At 44.0% G+C, this 24,848-nt stretch overlaps 1 protein-coding gene and 2 long non-coding RNA genes across 5 annotated transcripts in view; 1 reads left to right on the top strand and 2 right to left on the bottom strand.

Annotated features, from left to right (window-relative positions):
* The window catches only part of LOC119299275 (ribulose bisphosphate carboxylase large chain-like), a 52,373-nt gene extending 41,261 nt beyond the window's left edge, over positions 1–11,112 (top strand). The window contains exons 2-3 of the mRNA XM_037576517.1: positions 9,904–9,974; positions 10,447–11,112. Of these exons, the coding sequence (XP_037432414.1) occupies positions 9,904–9,974; positions 10,447–11,112 (737 nt within the window). The remainder of the gene's footprint in view (positions 1–9,903; positions 9,975–10,446) is intronic.
* Positions 11,113–13,265: 2,153 nt separating this feature from the next.
* Positions 13,266–16,557, bottom strand: LOC119297086. The gene is made up of 8 exons (XR_005145518.1): positions 16,250–16,557; positions 15,990–16,169; positions 15,840–15,899; positions 15,607–15,749; positions 14,476–14,828; positions 13,687–13,761; positions 13,542–13,608; positions 13,266–13,470 (listed from the first exon to the last, which is right to left on the bottom strand). It is a non-coding gene; the product is annotated as an uncharacterized LOC119297086 (long non-coding RNA).
* A 1,532-nt stretch (positions 16,558–18,089) lies between these two features.
* LOC119300123 lies at positions 18,090–22,834 on the bottom strand. Of its 3 annotated transcripts, none has more exons than XR_005146385.1 (11): positions 20,754–22,834; positions 20,526–20,607; positions 20,280–20,350; positions 20,117–20,175; positions 19,481–19,731; positions 19,278–19,380; positions 19,086–19,160; positions 18,936–19,016; positions 18,718–18,801; positions 18,580–18,639; positions 18,090–18,482 (listed from the first exon to the last, which is right to left on the bottom strand). It is a non-coding gene; the product is annotated as an uncharacterized LOC119300123 (long non-coding RNA). The 3 variants fall into 3 exon arrangements; XR_005146386.1 differs by having other exon boundaries at positions 19,481–19,521; positions 19,587–19,731; positions 20,117–20,350; XR_005146384.1 differs by having other exon boundaries at positions 20,117–20,350.
* Positions 22,835–24,848: the final 2,014 nt, after the last annotated feature.

The following is a 24,848-nucleotide window of genomic DNA, read 5'->3' on the forward strand; positions in this document are numbered from 1 at the left end:
CTCCACGACTAAGTCCTTTCTCTAGGACATCTATCATGACAAAACCACGACACCTATGGAGACAGGCATACATGAACCACATCGAGCATGTCGGTCATCAGCGAGTGAATCTGGGCTGTAGCACTGGGCTAACAGGACTCCGGGGAACCCAGGCTATAGCAAGCTAGGAAGGACTCCGGAAGTCACCGCGTGGCATTTCCCCGAAGGGACAGACATAGGAACGAAGTGAAACACATGCCGGCCAGTCAAGTGTCCTGAGCAGTAGTGCTGGGCTAGCAGGACTCCGGTGAACCGGGTTGTAGCGGACTACTATGGGTCAAGGAGCACTAGACTACATTTCCCCATAAGAGAGGCTGCCAAGGATAAACAACTAGATTGTCGGATCCCACACATACCAAGCATTTCAATCATACACACAATATGCTCGATATGTACAAATACAACATGGCATCACAACAAAACTCTACAACTCAAGTACTTTATTTTAAGGGCTCTAGAGAGCCATACATAACATGTTCATACAGGTAGGGGTCACATGACCTGACACTCAAGTCATACAAGCATACAAGCACATGCGGAAGCAAATAGTCTGAGTACGGACACTAGAAAGAAAGAAGGCTTCTCGGAGCCTGTCTATCTACATAGGGCCCTCCATGGCCAGGATCACCACCTGGGTGGCAAGTCACTCATCGACATCGAGATCTACATAAAACCCATCGGAGGGGGCGTTGTCGTCTGAAAACAGTAATTAAGCAAACATGAGTACAAAGGTACTAAGCAAGTCTTACATCAGAACCTACTATACATGCTCATTCTCAAGAAGGTGGTGGAGTTATTGCAGCAAGCCAGCTTTGACTCTTGGCTAAGCTATCCTACGGGACACCACTAGTCAAATAGTTTTCGCACATGAGTCCACTAATCACCAACACAATACTCCACCGGAGATCCTCCCTCGTCATCCTACGAGAGAGCCATCCTCGGTACTCACACTTATCTTGAGTCTTTTAGTAGTATCCATTAACTTGTCTATGAACTGTATAGGTAACCAAGTAGTCCTTTACCGCGGACGCGGCTATTCGAATAGATGATGTTAACCCTGCAGGGGTGTACTTCTTCATACACGCTCTCACCACTTACCGCCGTTTACACGACATGTACTCGGCAACCTTCAAGAGGAAGCCCAACGAGGGTGTCGGCCACAGCCTACCTAAACACTCAAGTCTCTAGTCCAGGTTTATCGCCTATCCAGGTTCCATCCACAGGGAGTCCGGCCGAGGTTTCCACATACAGCCCCGAACGATGTGAACAGGGTTCCCGAGACACCAAACAAGTGACTCGGTACACCGTGCCACGGTGTATCTACCGCAACATAGCCCACCCCTAGGGTCAGCGCTACGCACGGCCGCCAACACGTAACCTACAAACACCAGAAACTAATTGCAACTCCTGGACAGAGTACTAGGGTGATTAAGAAGCCGAGAGGGTCCATTGGTTTCGGGCCCAATGTATGGTAGTAACTGAATCTTAAATCACACATACAGATCTCAGTTCTTATGGACGGCCTCAATGAAACAACCCACCATGTACTCCTACATGGCCTCTCATCGATACCTTTACCAAATCATGTTCAACACATTCCTCACATTACCGACATAATCATTTCACTCTAGCCCATCACCCAGATGAACCAGACCTGACACAACTCTAAGCATAGCCGGCATAGCAAGGTAGGAAACACATACATGGCTCAATCAACTCCTACACATGCTAGTGGGTTTCATCTAGTTACTGTGGCAATGAGAGGTCATGCAGAGGATAAGGGTTCAACTACCGTAGCACACAACAGTTTGAAACGATGTTGTCTTAATGCAGTAAATGAGAGCAGAGGCGAGAACATGGGATTGTATCGATATGATCAATGGGGCTGCTTGCCCGATGGAGTGGTAGTAGGGTACTGCCCTTCAGTTGGATACTCGGAGATATCCTCGGAAGCAGGACCTACCACGAAGGACACACAGAACATAATCCACATGACAATATGCAACAATATGATGCATGCTATGACATGGCAAAATAATGTGTCCTACCTAATGTAATGTGAAACAAGTTGAAATGGGTCCATTTGAATCAAAGATTCAAATGAGGGTTAAAGTTCTTATGCATAATGAGTGTGTTAACTTGTTTCACCTAAACAACAAAGTTAAAGTGGTTTTTCATGCATGAAACCATTATAGATGGATATATTGAATTTTTCTAATCATTTTTCATATATAATTTGTTTGATTTGGAGCTATGGTTGATTTTCTATGATTTTTAGAAGTTTAGGCTATTTTCTGGAATTTCCTATATAAAAATAAATCCAGAAAATGAATAATTGCGCCAGCACTGCATCACTGTGACATCAGCGAGTCAAAGGCGCCAGGGCCAGTCAAACCTGACTAGTGGGCCCCGTCTGTCAGTGTCTCAGCTAACTAACAGAATTAAGTTAGTCCTAACTAACTGTCAGTGGGGCCTGGGCCCACATGTTAGTGACCTAAACTAACTAAAATTAGTTAGCACTAATCCTAAACTAATTAACAGTCCGGCCCCACCTGTCATAGGCTCAGGGGGGAAGTCAACCTGGCCCACCCAGTCAAGTCCACGGGTCAAACCCGCCGGCGTTTAGCTGCCGGCGAGGCCAGACGCGGCGGAGGGGCTCGGGTTTGCGTCTCCGGCGACCAAATCGACGGCGGAGAGCAGCTACGTGACGCGGGGAGCGAGCCGCATCGAGTGGTGGCAGTGGGTGGAGCTAGGGTGGCCGGAAACGTCGCCAGCGACGACCTTGGCGGCCGCCGGAGTTCGGGCGAGGTCGAAACTGAGGCTGCGGGGCACGACGAGGCGCGTGGAAAGGTGCTACGGGCTGCTTGGGCTGCGACGAATGCGATGGCGTGCTCGGAGTCGAGCCAGCATGGCTGTGGCCACGACGGCGACGTGCAGAGGCGGCGGCGCGTGCGGGCGAGCTTGGTGTGGTCGCTGTGGTGCACAAGAAGGCAAGCGGGGAGGATGGGAAGGCGCAGCAGCTCACGGCGGTGACGTAGGAGCAGACGACGCGGTCAGGGACGAGCTGATGCGGCAGCGACGGTGATGGGGATCTGCGGCGGTGCTCGGTGGAGTCGAGCTCGAAGAAGACGAAGCAGGGTGCGCGAGCGCTCTGGGCTCGGGCTGCTCGACGGAGAGGACGGCGGCGGAGCTCGTGGACACGGCGGGGCGGTGCGAGGACGACGGCGGACGTGAGAACTACGGTGGCGTGGCTGCGGCAGCGTCGGCCATGGCTTCGGGGGAGCGAGGAAGAGAGAAGGGGGGAGGAATGAGGTGTCCAGGGGGTCGGGGTGGCGCCGCGGAGGCGTTTCGAGGCATCGCGCTGGCACGGGCGACGGCAGGCAGGCAGAGAGGTGGCGTCGCGAGCTCCTGTGCTCGCCGTCGACCACCTGCTCGCCTCGCTGGCTAGGCGAAGCAGCTGCATGGAGCAGCTGCTGGGCCGGGCCAGCTAGGTGGGCCGGCTGGTGGGCTTCCAGGTAAGTCTCTGGTCCTTTTTGTTTTCTCTTTTATTTATTTCCTGCTCTGTGTATTGAAATAGAATAAATACTATTTCATTTCCAAAAACTCTGGAAATATTCAGAGGCACATTTGAGAATATTCTCAACTGCCTAAAAATGCTTCCAAGATTATTTGAGCACTTTAAAATATTTATAGCATTTAAAATTCCCAAATTCAAATACTTATGGCTTGTTCAAAAATCCAGAATGGCTCCATAAATTGCAAGACCATTTTTTGGCAGAGGTTTTAGTCAAGACCAAAATGGTGGGCTTTTATGAAGGGCATTTTGGGTTCATTGAAATTCCAATTGTTGGAAATTAGCATTTTCAGGGGGGTGTTGGGGTTGATTAGGCCCCATTTCAAGTTTAAAAGAAATTTAAACATGATGCACATGTTCATCCAATCCTAATGCATGACTAAAAGCAGGGATGTGACAGATGACTCCAACATTGACGATTATTGCATGCGCCTCAAGATGCTCGCCGGTGAACTCCATGACATTGGCGCGAGAGTCTTCGGCGAGCTCATGCTTAGCACTCTCACTATCAGCCTGAATGAGGATTTCGGCAACGCCGCTTCTAATCTTACCATGTTGCCACAACCCACTTTTCAGATCATCATCGCATACTTGAAGTTGGAGGAATGACGGATGCAAAAAGTGAAGAAGCAGTGCAGCACACCGCCCTTGCCGCGGGTACTTCTCGCGGCGGACCCACGTCGCCAGTGCCCCTACCACCTCAGTCGCGGCCCCCAGCACCGTTGAGCTTCTCCCCTCTTCCCACCACGCCTCCTGCACTCCCCTTGCAACAGCGGCAGAACGGCTGGGACCGACACAACCAGCGCGGCGAGGGCGGCCGCCCTCGGCAGCAGCAACAACAGGGTTCCGAGGGGGCTCCATGCCAACAACATCCCTCCCCACCCTGGGTGGTCGGCCAGAACCCTTGGACGGGTGTGGTACATGCGTACCACATGCCCATCCGGAGGGTCCCGACGCCAGGTCTGCTCGGACCACGTTCGGCAGGCCACGAGGCCTACTTTGCCGCGCCACAACAGTCGGCTGGTGGTGGCTAAGCGGCCCTGCCCGCCCAGCCGATGGTCGGCGGCTATGCTCTGCCTGCACCAATCCAACCCTGAAGCGGCTTCACCATGCCGCGGGCTACCACGCCATGGGATCCCTCCCTTTTGGCTGCGCTGCACTCGCCTCCGTCACCCCATAACTATAGTGGTGGTGGAGATTGGTACATGGATTCGGGCGCCACTGCCCACATGACATATCATCTCGGTAACCTAATTTCCTCCTCTCCGGTTCATACTTCAACTCATATCACCGTCGGTGATGGTTCATCTTTACCTATCACACATGTTGGTCGTTGTTCCTTTCCTTCTACATCCATGCCACTAACCATGTGTAATGTTCTTGTTTCACCTGATCTAGTCATGAATCTTGTTTTTGTTCATCGTCTTGCTCGTGAGAATCCTATTACAGTTGAATTTGATGCTATCAGTTTTTCTGTGAAGGACGCCCGTACCCGGATGGTTCTCCACCGATGTGATAGCCCCGAAGAACTCTACCCAGTGCACTCCTCCGCCACCACCTCCGCCACTCCAGTTGCCCTCTCCGCTGGTGTAGACCTTTGGCATGCTCGTTTGGGACACCCCCAACTCTGCCGTTTTGCGTCAAATTCTTAAGAGTTTTTCATTCTCATGTAATAAGATAGACAACCATACTTGTCAGGCTTGCCATCTTGGCAAGGACGTTCGTCTTCCCTTTAGTGCGTCCACAACTATTTCCATTTTTCTGTTTCATTTACTTCGTAGTGATGTATGGACATCTCCAGTTGAAAGTAACACGGGCTACCTTTATTATTTGGTGCTTTTAGATGAGTTTTCTCATTATGTGTGGGCATTTCCTCTTCGTTGCAAATCCGATGCCTTATCCGCACTCATGGCATTATACTCCTATGTCACCACACAGTACGGTCGCCCCATACTTGCACTTCAAATTGATAACGAGAAATAATTTGATAATGTCGCCGTTCGAGAGCTTCTTGCCTCTCACGGCACCATGTTTCGCCTAACCTACCCCTACACTTCACATCATAATGGCCGTGCTAAGCGCATGTTACGCACTCTTAATAACTGCGTCTGTACATTGCTCTTTCATTCTAATGTACCTCCCCAGTTCTGGCCCGATGCTCTCGCCACCGCCACTCTTCTTCTTAACATTAGATCTTGTCGTCCTCATTGGAACTATGCCCCTCACAAACTTCCCTTTGGTGCTCCTCCGTTGTATGATGGTCTTCGCACATTTGGGTGTCTCTGTTATCCTAGCATCGCGTCTACCACCCCACACAAACTCGCACCACGGTCCCTTCCTTGCATCTTGCTTGGTTACCCTTCCAACACCAAAGGCTACCGATGTTATGACCATGTCTCCCACCATGTGTACACTTCCTAGCACATGTACTTTAACGAGAGGGTATTTCCTTTTCACCAGGTACCACCATCGGCCGCAACTTCGACAGAGCCTCTTGATGCACACCCGGCATGGCGCCCGCCCCCGTCGCGACCCACCACTTCAACGAGGCTGCCCCCTCCTGCGATGATGGTCGTGACTCCCCCGCAACCCCTTCGGGCGCAGCTGCCTTGGGTGAGTCGGACCCGGCCTCCTGATACGTCTTCGTCATATCTATGTTTTTTGATTGTTCCATGCCAATATTATACAACTTTTATATACTTTTGGCAACATTTTATATTATTTTTTTGCACCAACATATTTTTCCAGTGCCTAGTGCCAGTTCCTGTTTGTTGCATGTTTTTTGTTTCACAGAATATCCATATCAAATGAAGTCCAAACGCGATAAAAATTTACGGAGAATTATTTTGGAATATACGTGATTTGTGGGAGGTGGAATCAACGCAAACGGAGGCCCACGGCCTCCACAAGACACCTGGGCGCGCCAACACCCCCGACGCGCGGTGGTGCCTTGTGGGCACCCTGTAAGTCAGTTGGGGCTCTACTTCAGGCGCAAGGAAGCTTATATCCGAGAAAAACATGTTAAAATTTCAGTGCAATCAGAGTTACGGATCTCCGGTAATAAAAGAAACGGTTTTCGGCCAGAAAACAAAAACGTGAAACAGAAGATAACACACACACACACACACACACACACACACACACACACACACACACACAGAGAGAGAGAGAGATCCAATCTCGGAGGGGCTATCACCCTCCGCCGCCATGGAGTCCATGGACCAGAGGGGAAACCCTCCTCCCATCTAGGGGGGGCAAGGAAGAAGGAGGGAGGCTCTCTCCCCCTCTCTCCCGGTGGCGCCGGAGTGCCGCCAAAGCTAAGATCGTGACAACGATCTTCACCAACAACCTTGCTACCGTCAACACCAACTTTCTACCCCTCTATGCAGTAGTGTAACACCTCTTTTCCCTGTTATAATCTCTACTTAAACATGATGCTCAACACTATATATTATTATCCAATGATATGTGGTTATCCTATCATGTTTGAGTAGATCTATTTTGTCCTATGGGTTGATTGATGATCATGATTGGTTTGAGTTGTATATTTTATTTTGGTGATGTCCTATGGCGCCCTCCGTGTCACGCAAACGTGAGGGATCCCCGCTATAGGGTGTTGCAATACGTTCATGATTTGCTTATGGTGGGTGGCTAGAGTGACAGAAGCTTACGCCCGAGTAAGGGGGTTGTTGCGTATCGAATAAAGAGGACTTGATACTTAATGTTATGGTTGGGTTTTACCTTAATGATCTTTTGTAGTTGCAGATGCTTGCTAGAGTTCCAATCATAAGTGCATATGACGTATTTACTTACGGCAACGAAGAATAAAACTATCGCTATATTTTTTTCCTTTTCCTAGTTCTTATTCCAAGTGCAGGATAACCCCAAGGGGTTGTGGGTTTTTTCTACCAATGGGAGCTTTCCCTTCACCGCCCCCATGCGGGTGGTCCACAGGGTTCATAACTACCCCTCTTACTACAAGGCGTTTACCTAGCCAACACTTAGATCCGGCTCTACCCAATTTTTTTTGGTTCACCCCAACATTACCCACTTGTCCGACCATTGCTAAACAGTTTTGGGATACTAAGTGGACCTCCCCAGATGGTATGCAATAGGCACCAACCCCCCTCCCACACCATCATTGCTCGAACAGATATGGGTTGGCCCATATTCGGGAATTTCACATGCCTTTCTTGCACCGGTTAGGGGTAGGTTCTTGAACCTTCCCTAAATCGGCTTTTATTTTTTAATATATTTTTCTTTAGGTTTCATTTTTATTATTTTTTCCATTTTAATTTTTAGGACATTTTTAAAAAATTGGGAACATTTTTTGAAATTTACGTACACTTTTCGAATTCGTGAACATTTTTTCAAATTTGTGAACAATTTTTGAGAATACATTTTGCATGGGCAGCATTTTTTGAAATTCGTAAGCATTTCTTGAATTTGCACAAACATTTTTAGAAATTTGGAACATTTTTTTGAATTCAAGAACATCTCTCAAGTTTGTTAGTGTAACATTTTTTGAAATTTATAACGTTTAAAATATATATTTTATAAAATTCATCTACATTATAAAATATGGGTATATTCTTTAAATTCAGAAGACATTTTGGAATCGAGGAACATTTTCAAAAAATTGTGGATATTCTAATAAAATTAGTGAATATTTTTTAAAATTCAGAACTGTTTTGAAATCTCAAACATTCTTTAAAGCAAAAGAACTAAAGACAAAAAATAAAAAGGTAAATACTAAAGGTAAAAACCAAAAAGAAAGAAAAAAGAAAAGAAAAAAACTGTGAAGCCCCGCCCCGCACATGGGCCGACTCAAAAGAGCGGGGGAGCGAGGGGTACGTGTTGGCTCACTTTCCACCGCACGGATCGGGGAATAGGAGCTCCTGTCAACACCGGCATTCTCGTCGTGGCGGAAGCGGGGCTCAATCCCGACACATGTGGTCGTCTGCGTCTACATGTAGTGGAATGGCAAATATGTTCCACACTCCTCCCCACTAGCAAAGCCAAAGCTCGAGCCTCTACTAGTGCCAAGATGACCGGTAGCTCGTCGACTGTCCAGACAATTGCACACGATTCAAATATCTATTACGATGGTAAGTGGTGGCTATCATCAGGATTATCTGGTGGCACATATGTAAATCGTGAAGCAATATACAAGTACTAAATAAATTATGCCCAACTGAATCCATTACCGTAACTTATGGGAAGAACGGAAAAAAGTTTGAATCGTGCCTCCTCCACAAGTAGTTGATTGATGACACTATATTTAGAGTCATGTCTAATTTCCCCAACCTCCCAAGTTGGGGGTAGAAAGTTTGAATCGTGCCTCCTCCACAAGTAGTTGATTGATGACACTATATTTAGAGTCATGTCTAATTTCCCCAACCTCCCAAGTTGGGGGTAGTCACATAAACGATCCAGTAGTTCAATAACCGACTCAAGCACTCTAGTTTATAAGGGGCAACAAACAATTACAATTTGTTTCATTTTTTACATCCAAAAGCACTGTAAGCTTTCTTTCTCTCCCCCAAAGAGACTAAGAAAGCTAGAAATCTAACAAAATGTTCATCTCTCTAGATATATGATAGAAATGACGGTGTAACCCAAAGGGGGCTGCCACTCTTTTATAGACCAGAAAATATCATAGCACTACACCCGGGATGCGCTATGTGGTCTCATGCAATGCATTAATTATAGAAACCCGTGCTCAAACATGATGATATACTTTCATCACAACGCTGCAAATGTGTGTTAGAGTATGCACAACACTGAGACTAGGTCTAGGAGGGTGGCATACGGTTGTAACAAGACATTCTCCATAACGCAGGCACTATAGGTTACAAAAAAGTTCCAGCCCACTGCTCAGGAACTCTAGTTGACAACATTCAACTTCCCTGGTGCATGCAAGAGCAAGTTGTGCAGTTTCAGTAGCCTCGACCATTGCAACAAAGAGGTTCTTGGCGACACAACGGCTCCATATTCCCAATGCCTCACACTCTTGCAATAGATGCAGGCCTTGGCCCTTTTCTATTGCGAGAGTGAGGCATTGGGAATATTGAGCTCCTGTCTCACCTCTACAAACGAAAACAAATGCATCTTTTTCCTGTCATCAGTAGTCTCTTCAAGTGCTTCTGCTCCTTGGGCTGCTCCTTTATGGACCAAAAGATATCGCAAGAAGAACATGTGAATCCATGCAATTACTAGGGCTGCAAGTACATACACCTACCAACTACCATCCCTGCCTTTGCTTTTGAGCATCTTCTGACAAAATGCAGAAGAAAATCATGTCAGTTTACTTGCAAAGATTTCATGTTCCAACGCACTGAAAATTCACATCACTGCCTCGGTAATTCATAATTGAGGCACTATCCTTCTGCATTCATTTTTCCCCAGAGACAGACGACATACACTTGGACAATAAAACTCTATGTCTAACCATGTAACCAACACGTTGGCCCAAACGGCCAACTTTCCATGCCTCATTTCATAGGGAAGCCCAAAGTGGCTCTATTTCATTCTATTTCACTTCCTAGCACTTCCTATCATTTAATATCCATCCCTTTGGTCTTATTGACATAAGAGATGTCATTTATAGTCTATCTCTTTCTATATATGGAAAGTCAAGAAATTCTCATCGAAACATCGAGAAATTGTGCATATAGAAAACTCTAAAGAAAGAAAAAAAGGAGACCCATGCCATGATTTTCAAATCTTTTCTATTTAGTAGTCTAAGTTTCTCGATGAGGATAATTAATTCGGTCGTTGTGGTCGGACTCTATTATGGATTTCTGACTACATTCTCCATAGGTCCCTCTTAGATCTTCTTTCTCCAATCTTGGATTAGGGAAGAAGGAGATATTCGCGACTACTGGACTGATGGACTTACCAATCTTGATCGTTACAAAGGACGATGCTATCACATCGAGCCTGTTGCTGGGGAAGACAACCAATGGATCTGTTATGTAGCTTATCCATTAGACCTATTTGAAGAGGGTTCCGTTACTAACAAGTTTACTTCCATTGTAGGTAACGTATTTGGTTTCAAAGCCCTACGTGCTCTACGTTTGGAGGATCTACGAATTCCCCCTACTTATTCAAAAACTTTCCAAGGCCCGCCTCATGGTATCCAAGTTGAAAGAGATAAGTTGAACAAGTACGGTCGTCCTTTATTGGGATGTACTATTAAACCAAAATTGGGATTATCCGCAAAAAATTATGGTAGAGCGTGTTACGAGTGTCTACGTGGTGGACTTGATTTTACCAAAGATGATGAAAACGTAAACTCACAACCATTTATGCGCTGGAGAGACCGTTTTGTCTTTTGTGCCGAAGCTATTTATAAATCACAGGCCGAAACCGGTGAAATCAAGGGGCATTACTTGAATGCGACTGCGGGTACATGTGAAGAAATGATTAAGAGAGCTGTATTTGCAAGAGAATTAGGGGTTCCTATTGTAATGCATGACTACTTAACTCAGTGGTAGAGGGGTTCTAGGACATGCTGTGGTAAAGATTGTGGCTCAAGGAGATTAGTGCAAGGGGCTGAAACTTGGAATTTTAAATTCTGTCAGAAGGTGTTTGATGGTGGTTTGAGCTAGAAAATTAATTACATTTAACATGAGACTTAACAGGATGGAATGGAATATAGAAATAGGGTGTTCCACCAAATTTGAGCTTATTTGGGAAAAGTTGCCAATGCAACTTTTGTAAACTCTAGAAATCAATAAAAATGGATTTTCCAAGATCTAGTCACGCAAAAACATTCCCCTTGATGCACCACTTGGTGTAGTGTCATCATTTGGGGTTGTGAGCATGACCACAAGGTTTGGGGCCAATTGGAAAAAGTTGGCAATGTAAAGTTGTTCGAACTTGAATCTGGACAGAGAGGGTTTTGTGGCACCTTTGTGATCCAAAACAATTTGGATTGAGCTTAAACTCTGCAAGGTCATCCTATTATGCATCTGTGACTTGCTAGAATTTTTTCTGGATTTATTTGAAAATATTTCTTGTGTAAATATTTCAAATACTTGAAATGGACAGAAATGGTTTTGGAGGGTTTTGCCCAATATTTTGAACATGACCATGTGTTGAAACTCTTGTATATATGCAAAATATATGTCCACTAAGTTCCCCTGATTTTTCTCAAATATTTTGAAACATTAAAAATAATTTTAACCTATTAAAGACCATTTCTGGCCTTAAGAAAAAGCCTTTAAATAAAATAGAAAATAACTTATAAAATTATATTTTTGTGATTTCTGGGTGTCCTATATCTAATAGGAGTCAAATATAATTTTTTAAAGATTTTTCACACTCTTAATTAAGTACTTGTAGTTCAAGTCTCAATTCAGGGGTTTTTGGAAAACCTAATTTAGAAAATACTTTTTGACCAAAATATTTTTGCAAGAAATTATTTTTATGTCCTGCACACATGGCATGATCATTGGGCAAGGTTTTGGATCAAGGAGAAAGAGTATAAGAGTTGGAGGATTTACTTGATTTTTAGAACACTTGCAACCAACACACAAAAATCAAATCAAGCAAAGACATTTTATCATGATTTATTAGCTTAAGTGTTGTGACATGAAAATCAGGGTGTGACAGACTCTCTCGGTAGGCAACCCCTCTAGAAATGACACATAACTGCAAAGAAGACCCCCACATCCAAACAAGGAGAGGTGACCACAATCTGAATAAAAAGCTCAACAAGTAAACCCAACATGCACTCGTGAGTGATGGACAAATGAGGGACACCTGTGACGTGCAGGATCAGATAGCCACAAAAATTCAACCTAAAGCCAAATAAAAAAACAGAGGACTGATTTTTAGAAAAAAGTGAATAAGAATAGAACATTGGTGCTAGCAAGATTTAAGAAACCAGCGCAACTAATTTAGGAGATGGGACACATTCTAACGACAATTATACTTGCTAGATTTTTCATAGCATTTCAGAGCTTGAATCACATGCTACGACATTATGTGAAGATTCACTATTCAATTAGGACAGTAATTTCTATCCACACTTCTAAGGAAAATAATACAAAGGAGGTAATTGCAGCTCCCTCCACATTTTCGCATCCGGGCTTGGGACCGGCAAAGGCAGTGTTAAACCACAACAATACAAACCACAAGTTATACAACACCAATCATTCAACAAAGCATACAGGCCACACCATCAAGCAAATTCAATACACACACAGTCACACAAGCACACACACAATCAAGCGCTTGCACACAAGAAACAGACAAAGAAACAGACATAGATAGGGGCACATCACACACAGAGTCACACACACACACACAATGTAGCATTGCACACAAGAAACAGACATAGATAGGGGCACATCACACACACACAATGTAGCACTTGCACACAAGAAATAGACATAGATAGGGGCACATCACACAAACAGTCACAAACACAATGGAGCGCGTGCACACAAGAAATGGAAAGAAACAGACATAGTTATAGGAGCAAAAACAGAAAGCTAAAACATGTAAGACCGAAGTAAACTCAGAAAGTTAAGGCTGGGAAACAATGTCCGCTTTGTGTTTTTCAAGGACTTACTTTCTTTAGGATGAGCTGCACCAACTTTTAATTTCAGATGATAAATTTAGAATTAAACCCTTACCATCACCATCGCCCTCATCATCCTCGTCATCTGAATCATAACTAGCAAGACCAAGAAGAACACCTTTAGGAGAACTTAGCCCAGTACCATCAGAACGAGTAGAGCTAACATTGTTTGGCTTAGCAAGGACTACAACTTTAGCTGTGGTCTTCACTTTTGATTCTCCCAGACCAAGCTCCTTTGAGCTAGAGACACCAGTGGTCTCATTTGCTACAACACAGAGGCGATAATCAGCAATGTAATTTACATATTTACATTAAGTTTTAGTATAATTCACTCACGTTCAGCTGATGAATCATCTTCATTCATAACTTTGGTTGCGATCTCATTAAAAAGATCATCCGTAACCTGGAATGACAAAAGTAAGAAATGGCAGTCTTACTGAACTTGCTAAACCTAGCAAAATAAGTCCATGCAATGACAAACCTTCAGAAGAACTTCTGTCAACACACGTTTAATTTCCTTGTTGATTGCTGCCATCCATGCTGCTTCGACTTCATCCTGCAAATGATTCAAGTCCAGTACATCGATTTGAAATGAGGGCCATGTTAATATCCAAGTTGAATATGCACAGGAACAAAAAGGATTAACTTTTCAGTAACTAGCATCCTATGTTTCCATCAGATCCGAAAGAAGTGAACATGTGTAAAGATGAAAAAAGACACTGCTCGAGAAAAATGATTACACGAACTAGGAGATTTGCCAGTACAATAATACAGTATGACAAGCACTCAAGTCTCAAGTAAATGATATCCAGGTTGCTTCACTGACAAATCTGGAAATAATTGACACATAGCCATGCCATTTCTCTCACCATTATGAAATCACTGTTCTTCAGAAATTACTATATAAACATTAAAAAAATAGACGGAAGTAGGTAAATTATTTAGTTTCTCAAAGCCACCAGGCACTAACCTCCACTCAGTCTAACAGCCCAACCTTTCTATCATGATTAAATTAGTTCGCTTTGATTTACAAAAGTTGTCCAAAAATTATTATGCATTTAAAGTCCGCCACAATACTAGTACTTAGCTTTAAACCCATTAACTTGGACATGGTACTATTCGTACTGAAATAAATCACTAGGAGCAGATTTTTGCATGCAAGTGAATCACAATAGGGCAGATTAATAGTGTAATATGCACTACACTAATAATTAGACCTTAAGAAGAAGCCCATTGCTAGTGTCCCATATGTCCTGCAAATTATTTATACCTTGGCACCACTTGTAAACAAGTAATGTGGAGGTGGTTCTGAATCAGCAGGCCTTATACAATTTGGGAAGAGGTAACGTTTGTACCCTTCACACCGCAAGTATTGGACAATTTTGTCTGCAGCATCACATCAGTAATTTCTCAAGAGGCTCAATTTCATATACCGGGATCAGGTAGCTATACAGATCCATAAATTCAATACCAACTTCTCCTTTAAAAGCACGCCGAGTAAGAAGATGACGTTTTATGCTTGAGAATTTCCTTGACTCCAGCCAATGGACCGTGGTTAATAAATAAGACGCTTCCCATGTCCAATCTCATGCCAACGCTGGCGCGCTTCAGTAGGATCCAAAACTAACCACAGAAAACCATACAATAATATGAACACAGCGCAAAAGCACACACAACAGAAAAAATAAATCAAGCAATAATTGCGAAGGTTATACAGGGTGCTGATCATTAAAGATTTGCAAATGGCATACGATGATTTCAAAAGGAACATCATTGAGTAAACTGCGAGTGTTTTTTTTAAGTCATTGTGCTCCAATTAATCGCCATATCTTATGGTCAAAGTGCAACGTAAACTGAAAACAGTAAACGACTAGTGACTACATTATGAATTTATATGATGTAAGTCAGACCTAACCAGATCATGCCATATAGTATATAGTAAAGAAAGTCAGCAGGCCCATCATGACTGATATATTAATACCACTAGAGATGCCAATCAAAGGAAATATCTAACTGTACTTCTCAAGTCAAGTGAGACTGACAAAATGAAACTGGCCCAGGTCCAAAACTGATGGTGGACATAAAGTAATGTCCGGGCAACCATGCCTAACATCACATATTGTACAGATGCAGACAAAATCAAACCAGACTAATATTGGCAAAGTCAGGCAAAAGGCAGATCTTATTCACTTGAATGGCTAATAAATAATTCGCCAAATGTTAAAATATTCATCATTTAGGCTCCAAACAATAAAATAAACTCTTAGGTTGACCTAAAAACACAAGCTCACTATGCAGCTTAAATCTGAAACATTTCAATTCATGTTTCACTGAAAGACAGAATTAAGAAAAGCATTTATGCATCTACCCAACAGCAAATAGAAGTTCAAGAAGCACGTACCAATTGATCTGCAGCGGGTCTGGTGACGGAAACCTTTTGAGCCTCCTTCTAACAGAATATGACACTGGTTGACAGTAGAAGTAAGAAGAAAACTGTAGCTAACTAAGTGCATTACCCATCTCATCGATTTTGGAACTCTTATGCTGTCATAGATAAGTCATGTTAACAGACCAACAAAAATTTGCTGCAAGGAAATTTGTTGTACCAGGAAGCAAATAATGATTGTATATCACCTTGCTTTTTTTGTGCTTATGCACGTCTGCCGAGTCCTCTGTCCCCTCATGCTTCCTCTTCTGAACAATTTGCGGACATATAAAGTATGGCTAAGTGATGAGTAAGACTTGGAGATACTTTAGGTTTAAACATAAAGAAAATACAGCAACCTTCTCATGATGCTTCTTATCCTTTTTCTTATCCTTGTCCTTGTCTGTCCTTAGACCGATCCTTATGTCGATGTTTGTGCTTCTTATGCTCCCTGTCTTTATCTTTGTCTTTGTGCTTTTTATGTTTTTTGGCTTTGTCCTTGGACTCACTTTTTGGTTTGCCCGAAATAGTAGGTATGCCTGTCGATTGGTTTAATTGTTAAGTGATAGGAAAATGCAATAACAACATAAAGCAAGTGGGATGGCAAAAATGATCTTACAAAGGGTAAATCTACTGGAGCAGTTTCTCGAAGCTGAAATGCTTGCCCCAGTGTTTCCATATCAAAGGGCTGAATATAAGCAGGCTTATCCCTTAAGTATTCTGAACGAGTTGATCTAGCTTCATTCCTTCTCCTTTCCGAATGTCAGTGTCCCCCACAACATTGTGAAGGTAATGTGTATCTGAGATTGCAAGTGGCAAAGGCCTCTTGCAAAAGAAATCATGGTGCGGCTGCAATTTGTACTGACTTCTTAAATCAACAGCACCAGTGAGCTCCCTAGGTCCTGAAATAGAAAGAGTCATATTATGGATTACCAGCATTGCATATAACCAAGGCAATTTGGAGAAGGGTGCACATCAAGAACCCATGCCTGAAATAGAAAGAGTCATATTATGGATTACCAGCATTGCATATAACCAAGGCAATTTGGAGAAGGGTGCACATCAAGAACCCATGCCAGGAAAATGCACTCATGCATACAAGTACAATGGGCACTTATTTCTCTAGTAGGGTCCAACAAAGTAGCTTATCATGGGGCACAACAGACAATGTGGTTGCTCAACATATAGACAAAAAAAATGTCCACATGAGGAAATTTTGGCGATTCCAGAGATGTTGTGAGCTTAAGGTATCAAAAGTAGGACAAAGATTGGCTGTTCAAGTTTAAACGTCGAATCTATATTTCTTGCGTAATATTTTGCTGATGGTTACAAGTTAACAATCATAACTACAGTAACAAAGAAGTACTTCTGTATACAAGTCGAATGGTATCAATTGTGTAACGTGCTATTGGATTATTTATTATTGGTTAAAACTGAATCAGAGCGGTCAAAAGACATACCAGGAACATATTGAGCGGCGCTTAGAACAGATCGACCAGAAGATCCACCGCCAGAAGTAGCATAAGGAATATATTCAGAGTGACTTGGAACAGATCGACCAGAAGATCTAACGCCATTAAGGACTTTAGGCAGCAGAAGAAAAAAGAAAGGAACACACCCGTACCACAAGAAGAGCCCAGAAAAATCGGTCCAAACAAACTGATATGCAAACATGATACATGGCAAACAAGGAGAAACAGTCAAAATCAGAAAGCACATGTCACCTACGATGGAAACAGTCAAAGCGTCAGAAGACGGTCAAAGCGGTGGACTCCAAAACAAATCCAAAACGTGTCGTACGTCAGACCTCTCCACCTAAAAAGATCACGCACAAAAGTAAAACCAAAGCACCATACACGTCATGCTGACAAGGCACCGTAAAAAAATCAGAAAGGGAGAAAAATCAAACCCTTATAGGCCTAGATTCTTAGTTACTCGCTTCCCTGTGGTATCGTATAAGAAAAACACTGACCTCATACAACTTCAGAAAGGAATCACATGCAAACAAATTATGTGATTCACTATTCGATTAGGACAGTAACCTAGACTCTGTAATTTCTATCGATACTCATAATGCAAACAATACAAAGGAGGTAACTGCAGCTCCCTCCACATTTTCACATCCGGGCTTGGGACCGGCAAAGGCAGTGTTAGGCCCTAACAATATAAAACACTAGTTACACACAACCAATCATTCAACAAAGCATACAAACCACACCATCAAGCAAATGCAATATTCACACAGAGTCACACAAACACACATAGAGATAGTCAAGCACACAAACAATCAAGCCACACAGTCACACAGATACAGTCAAGCCACACACACACACAGAGTCAAGCCAGACACACAGAGTCAAGCCACACACAGTCACACACACACAGAATGGAACGCTTGCACACAAGAAACAGACAAAGAAAGGGGCACAAATAAAAAGCTAACACATGCAAGACCGAAGTAAACTCAGAAAGCTATAAGGAATTTCCAGAACTTGAATGAGTAAACTGATTTCTCTAGAGGGGTGAGGGTGATTCAGATCTTCGTTCCCGAAATTAGGAAGCTGGTTAGAGGCTGATTACCATCAAACATAAGTGGAAAAATTACAACAGCATAAATATACTCAAACCATACTTCGTTCTGCTTGGACTTTCACATTGACACCGATTGATCATTTTCATCATCACTTCTTGAGCTCTCTTCAGAATTGTCATCATCACCACTGATTTCTTTCTTGGCAACCTTAGAGACCAAAATCTTTAGATGAAAAAGCAAACACCAAAAATTCCTTAGGCTTCTTTAGTGCAGGCTCTTCATCACTCTCATCAGAACTATCATCAGAATCATCCTTGGACTGCAAATATTGAATTACAACAAGATCAATTAATGTACAACAAATATCACAGAAGACAATGCTTTCAAGAAAATAAAATTTTAAAAATAATGCGTACATGTTCACTCTTTTTCTCTGTTGTCAGAAGCCTCTTAGCAGGAATAGTAGATTTTGCTGGCTGCAAAACATTGGAAGGAATTTTAAACATTGCACAACAAAAAAGTGACCAGGAGTAAGCAAGTAACAGAACTCTTACTTCATCAGAATCGGAATCCGAGTCATTATCTGAGCTACCACTAGATTCTTCTTTCTATACAGAAACTGTTTTAGCAGTGGTATCCTGGACATAGAAAGGAACCGCATTAGAAATATGGCATAGACAAAAGATTTGCTAGAAACAAAACAATGTTTAAGAAATACAAATATCACACAAGAGAAGTTACCAAGAGTAAACAAGTACAACAGAGAACTTACTTCTTCAGAATCTGAATCTGAGTCAGAATCTGAGCTATCACTAGATTCTTTATTTTTCTTAACTGGTTTAGCAGTGGTATCCTGGAAATATATTGAAAAGGTTAGTATCACACTGAAGCCTTAGTTTTCATATAACTATTAGACTGATACCTCCTCAGAGTCAGAATCAGAACTTTCACTGGATTCTACCACTTTCTTGGCTACTGGTTCTTTAGTGGCCATATCCTGCAAACTCCACAGAATTAAACGACAAGATCAGGGGAATGGTAAGTGCAAGAGATATGTTTTATGCTTTTGTAATGATCTCACATAGACATGCATTGCTAGAAATATGATTCTTACCTCATCTGATGAATCATCAGAATCGCTGTCAGAGCCGTCCAATTCCAGGTTTTTCTTTTGTGCAGTAGCAACCCGCAGAATTCTTCACTTCGGTAGCTGGCTTCTGAAAACGAAGTGAAACATGGTGAAATCAGGCAAAAAGATAATTAAAATGCTATTAAATGATGAAGCTTCCACTTCGAAATTGGTAGGGAAATGAATACCTCGGAGTCAGAGCTTTCGGAATCAGAACTTTCATTGGATTCTGCAAGAGGCAAAAACTTACAGGATCACCAAAGTATAAGATATCTGCAAGAGGCAAAAACTAACCGTCCAGCACCGCGTTTGCCACATCAGTTGCCTCCGCGCGAGCAGGCCTTAGGTTGTCCGGCATACTGTCCACAACATGAGTAACAACAGCAGGCTTTCCAGCCATGTTGCACTTGTGCAGAGCAGACTTCTGAAATAAGAACACCTAAAGAACGAACAAAGTAGTGCTCAATATGAATCATCACTAAGCTTCATGGAAATGGGAAAAATACATGTTAATCAAGCAAAATGCCTTCAACTGCCAAGGGCACTCACAATGCTTCTCTTAGAAAGATGGCATAGTCAAAATGCTGATGTGGCACCGTAATAATTAAGAAAGAACGAGAGTGGAGCTGTATGTTTATATAGATACGGCTCTTAGCTCGTTTTCTTGCACTCCCTGTTTTCCTATTCTTTAATTTTCTCCACAATGCAACATCATTTAGATACAACCCTTAAGAAACAATGCATTGGGGTGATTCTCTCTAATTTTTTCACTACTAGGACGACACGTTAAGAGATGATGCATTGCGAAGGTTGAGATAACCAACCTTTTCAGGTGGAAGATCAATTCCAAAGTTTCCTCTTGACAGAATTATACCATCTGCTTCTTCCAGGATCTCATCAAAATGGTTCAAGCAAGGAATAAGGAGTCAATAGGTGGTAAACAAATTCAAGTTGCTCAGGAATGTTGAAGGAATATCTTGAAATTACCTCCACATTCTCAATTTTGGCAAAATCAGAGTTTGGCTAAGATCACCTAACTTTGAGAGGAACTCCCATGCCTATTGCAGGAAAAAATATTCTATCAACATTAGGAACATTTTTCCAAAGTATGAAATGCAAACAAACATGTGATACTAGTCAACCCAATATCAATATAAAAAAAATTCAATCTGTTGGGAAAGATGGCACTGTGAAGTAGTACACTCTAAATATCTGACATAATGAGTTACTTACTTGCCACACATCTTCTGCATGCCTTGTATAAGAAAGAGAGAGGAAGTCAATCTTGGTTGGGGCACCCTATTTTTCTCATAACCTGAAAGTGGTGCATGCTCATAAAGTCATATAATGGGTTACAGCAAGGAGCTCCAGTTTCACGAAAAAAATATTTTTTTAATATGTAAAGCCTAGTCGTCAAGTTAATACAAAGAGCAGGAGAGATTCTTGGGAGGAGTTCCTTACATCTTTATCCTCATCAGACAGCGTGGGATGTCGATATGGATCGAGCAGTGCAATGTGAAGACATAATCACAAAAAAGTTCAGAAAAAAGAATAGTCAGTCTACACTAAACAAGTAATAGGTGATCAGGAACTACCAATACAAGTTAGCATACATGATTATTCGTCAAGATACGAGTTCGCATTCAACAAACAGCAATCAATCGTGCCACAACAATATAAAACACAAGTTATACAAACCAATCATTCAACAAAGGATACAAGCCACACCATCAAGCAAATGCAATATTCACAGAGTCACACACACAGTCAAGCCACACACAAATTCACCATCAAGCCACACACAGTCAAGCCACACACACACACACAGAGTCAAGCCACACATATTCACCATCAAGCCACACACACACACACAGAGTCAAGCCACACATATTCACCATCAAGCCACACACAGTGACACACACATAATGGAGCGCTTGCACACAAGAAACAGACTTAGATAGGGGCACAAACAGAAAGCATACATGCAAGACCGAAGTAATTTCAGAAAGCTATAAAGTTAGCAGCATTGACAAAAAACATGTGATGAACAAGCTTTCACAGATAAATAAATTCTGGAGTTATGCTCACAGCAGAATTATATGCCCAGGTGTGTAATGACAAAATTCTGGAGTTATGCTCTTTTATCTAGAACAATGTCTAAGGGGGACTAACTAGCAGCACCTCATCTAGTACTCGTATGATGAGCAGTTAAATGGAAATAGCAACATGAGGAAGAAAGGAAGGCCACATGGTTTGCACTCTTGTAAAACTTTCTACCTAAATGGTTTGCACCCCTGAATACACATCACCATATATGGGAACATGAGCAAAGCATGACAAGTAAGCAATTGAAAACAACATAGTAACACCCTGAACATCCATCAAGTAGAATAAGAATCGACAGAGGGCCAACAACCCAATTTCAATCAAAATAACCGATCTGAACAACGCAGCATTTGAGATCTGAACATCCATCAAGCAGTATCAAAGGGTGCATGCGTTTGACATATGAATGTAACTGACGAACAGCGCAGGTAACGGAACAGAGGAACCGATCTGAACGAGCACGATAAACAGCAGTTCCAATTTCAAAAGCAGACGCGAACAAGGGCCCGACCCGAACACGAAACACAGGAACGTGAGCGTCTCTCAGAAAACAGAAGCGCACGCAGAAGTTTCACAAACAGACTTGTTAGTTCGCAAACCAAACGACCCAAACCGACCGACCGACTGACCGCTCGCTTCCTCCACGGATACCCCCGATGAGACGGCACGAAGAACACGCGAGAGCATCAGTGCAAAGAACCCAGCAGCAACACAGGGGATCGAGCAGAATCAAATCAGTCGCGATTCCAAATGGACTAGGATGAGATCGAGCAGAATCAAATCAAGACGCGGATTCTATCTAAATTGCCGACAGCGAGGACAAGAAAATCAAAACAGACGCGATTCTGATCTAAACGGACGACGGGGTGGACGAGCAGAATCAAATCACACGCAACTCTAAACTGACGACGGCGAGGACGAGCAAAATCAATTCGGAAGCGATTCTAAACGGGCGGCGGCGAGGACGAGCACACGCGACTCTAAACTGGCGACGGCGAGGACGAGTAAAATCAACTCGGAAGCGATGCTAAACGGGCGACAGCAAGGACGAGCAAAATGAAACCAGACGCGATTTCTATCTAAACAGATGAACCGAGGACGAGCAAAGTCAATCAAATTAGACGCGCTTCAAAACAGACGAATCGAGGACGAGCAATTCTTTCCAGTCTAAACGGACGAGTCGAGCGATGAGGAGCAAGATGAAACCAGACGCGGGAGGAGGAGAGGCAGGAGTCGAGGACGAATCGAGGCGAGAGGCATGGCCTGGGCGAAGAGAGGAGGAGCGGACGGCCAAAGGGCGTGCCTTTATAGCCAGGGCAGAGGCGGTTGCGGCAGCCGGAGGCTTGTCCTTGCCGGACACGGCTTCGTCGAGGTGGCGTGCGTGGCGTGGCGTGGCGGCGGATATAGAAGGAAAGTGGAGTTGGTGGGCTGGGGGTTTGGGGCTGGATCCGGAGCGGGAGCGGGGGCGGGGGTGGGCAGGAGGAGGTCGGCGGCGGCTCGTCCATCTCGAATCGGGAGCGGAACGGGAGATTTCCGTCTCGAATTGGGGACGGACAGGGAAATTTCCAATTAGGGTACTCGGGACGGGAGTTGCAACGGTCCAGGTGATGGCGTGTCTTTTCTCTTCTTTTTTTGAGGGCGAAAACAAATGTGTGTTTTTTTACTACTGAAAAAAAATGTGTTCGGGTTAGAAAAACGTTACTACTGCCAAAAAAAAAGAAAAAGAATAAAACTCATCTCGCCCGATAGTGTGCGCAGGGTGTGAACCCCAGCTTTTGTCGCTTCCCTCCACCTTCTTGCCTTCCACCCCCTTCGACGTCAGCGGGCAAAGCCCAGTAAGTGTAGGCGGCGGGGGAGGGGGGAGGGGGCATTTCTCCCCTCCCGATAGTGTGCGCAGCGTGGGGCGGCACCGTGTCGAGGGTGCGGTGGCAGCAAGTCAGACGAGCGTGCCGGCAGCGTGGGCAGATGGCAGGGCTGCGACGGCTGTGCGGATTCCGGAGGTGCGGTGTTGCGTGCTCGGCGGGCAAGCATTGGTCTGTTGAGCGGCGCAAGTTGGGTAAGCATGGGCCGATGGTCATGGCCCTGCCTACAGGCGATCATGGTTGTTGGCGGAGGGGGTATGATGCAGATGCGTAGTGGTGGCCCTGGTCTATCGAGGGATCTGGCCAGGTGCTGCAGGCGCGATGCAAGGGAGCTGCTCGAGGTCGTCAATGAATCTGGGTGGCCTTGGATGCTCCTCGCGGCTCCGGTGGGTGGATGGCTAGGTCGTGGCAGGGATCTCCCCTTGCCCTGGTCTGGTTCGGCCGTCGTAGGGTAGCTACATCGATCGGCGAGTCAGTCGCTACGGCTTGGGCGGCGGCGGTTGGCAGCAGGGTGCGGGTGCTGGTGGTGCCTCTCTTCTTCCAGGTTCGAGTCGGGGGTGCTCATGCGGCGAAGATGGCCAGGACTTGGAGCTCGTGCTCGGGCGGATCAGTTTTGGGTCCAGGATGGGTCAGATCTCCGCTCAGGATAGATGATGGTGGGCCCAGTCTGGGTGGTGCCCGCAGGCGACGAGGTCCCTCTTCTCATGGGTACAGTGGTTGATGGTGGTGGTCGGGACATCGTGAGTCCATCAGGCAGATTGGCGTCGAAGACCATGGGCATGGTGTCGTGTGAGCGTGCTCAGCAGCGACCATTGGTAGTCACAGAGTTGTGTCTCCCTCTGTAGCGACCAGACCTCAAACAGTCTGATCTCTGTGTTTCGGTGTCATCCCTGGATCAGTAATGCTGACACCACACAGTACTCGGAGGATTTATAACAGAGTAGCAATCACGCATTTATTACATTGAGTGTCTAAAGAGAACTTATTACAATAAATATGGCTTAAGGCCATCTAATAACGATAACAGCGGAAGGCTTGGAAGATAAGTGAGTCCATCAACTCCAACGGCATCACTGAGTATAGAACCACTCCTTAATCGCCGTCTGAAAAGTCTGCAACATTAACGTTGCAGCCCGAAACGGGTCAGCACATGGAATATGCTGGCAAGGTAGCACATAGAGAGTAATGAAATGAAACAACTATACTATATGCAATTTTGGCTGGTGGAAAGCTCTATGGTTACAGTTTTGCGTAAAGCCAATTTTTCCCTACTACAAAGGAATACATTTATTTAACTATCATGGTAGCTGTTAAACATTGAGAATGGTTGATAGCATTCTCAATCTCAATTAAGCATCATCATTAATCAAAGCCCAACAAAATTAATTTAGGGTAACATGTTGAGATTCACATGATAATCCAAGTACTAGATACTCAAGATTGTCCATAACCGGGGACACGGCTAACCATGATTAGTTTATTACACTCTGCAGAGGTTTGCGCACTTTTCCCCACAAGACTCAATCGCCTCTGATTGGTTTCTCGCACTACATGGTGTTTGAGAAGACGGATGACTGAGACATAGTCT

This window comes from Triticum dicoccoides, chromosome 5A (genome assembly GCF_002162155.2).
Source record: "Triticum dicoccoides isolate Atlit2015 ecotype Zavitan chromosome 5A, WEW_v2.0, whole genome shotgun sequence".
NCBI classification, from domain to species: Eukaryota; Viridiplantae; Streptophyta; class Magnoliopsida; order Poales; family Poaceae; genus Triticum; species Triticum dicoccoides.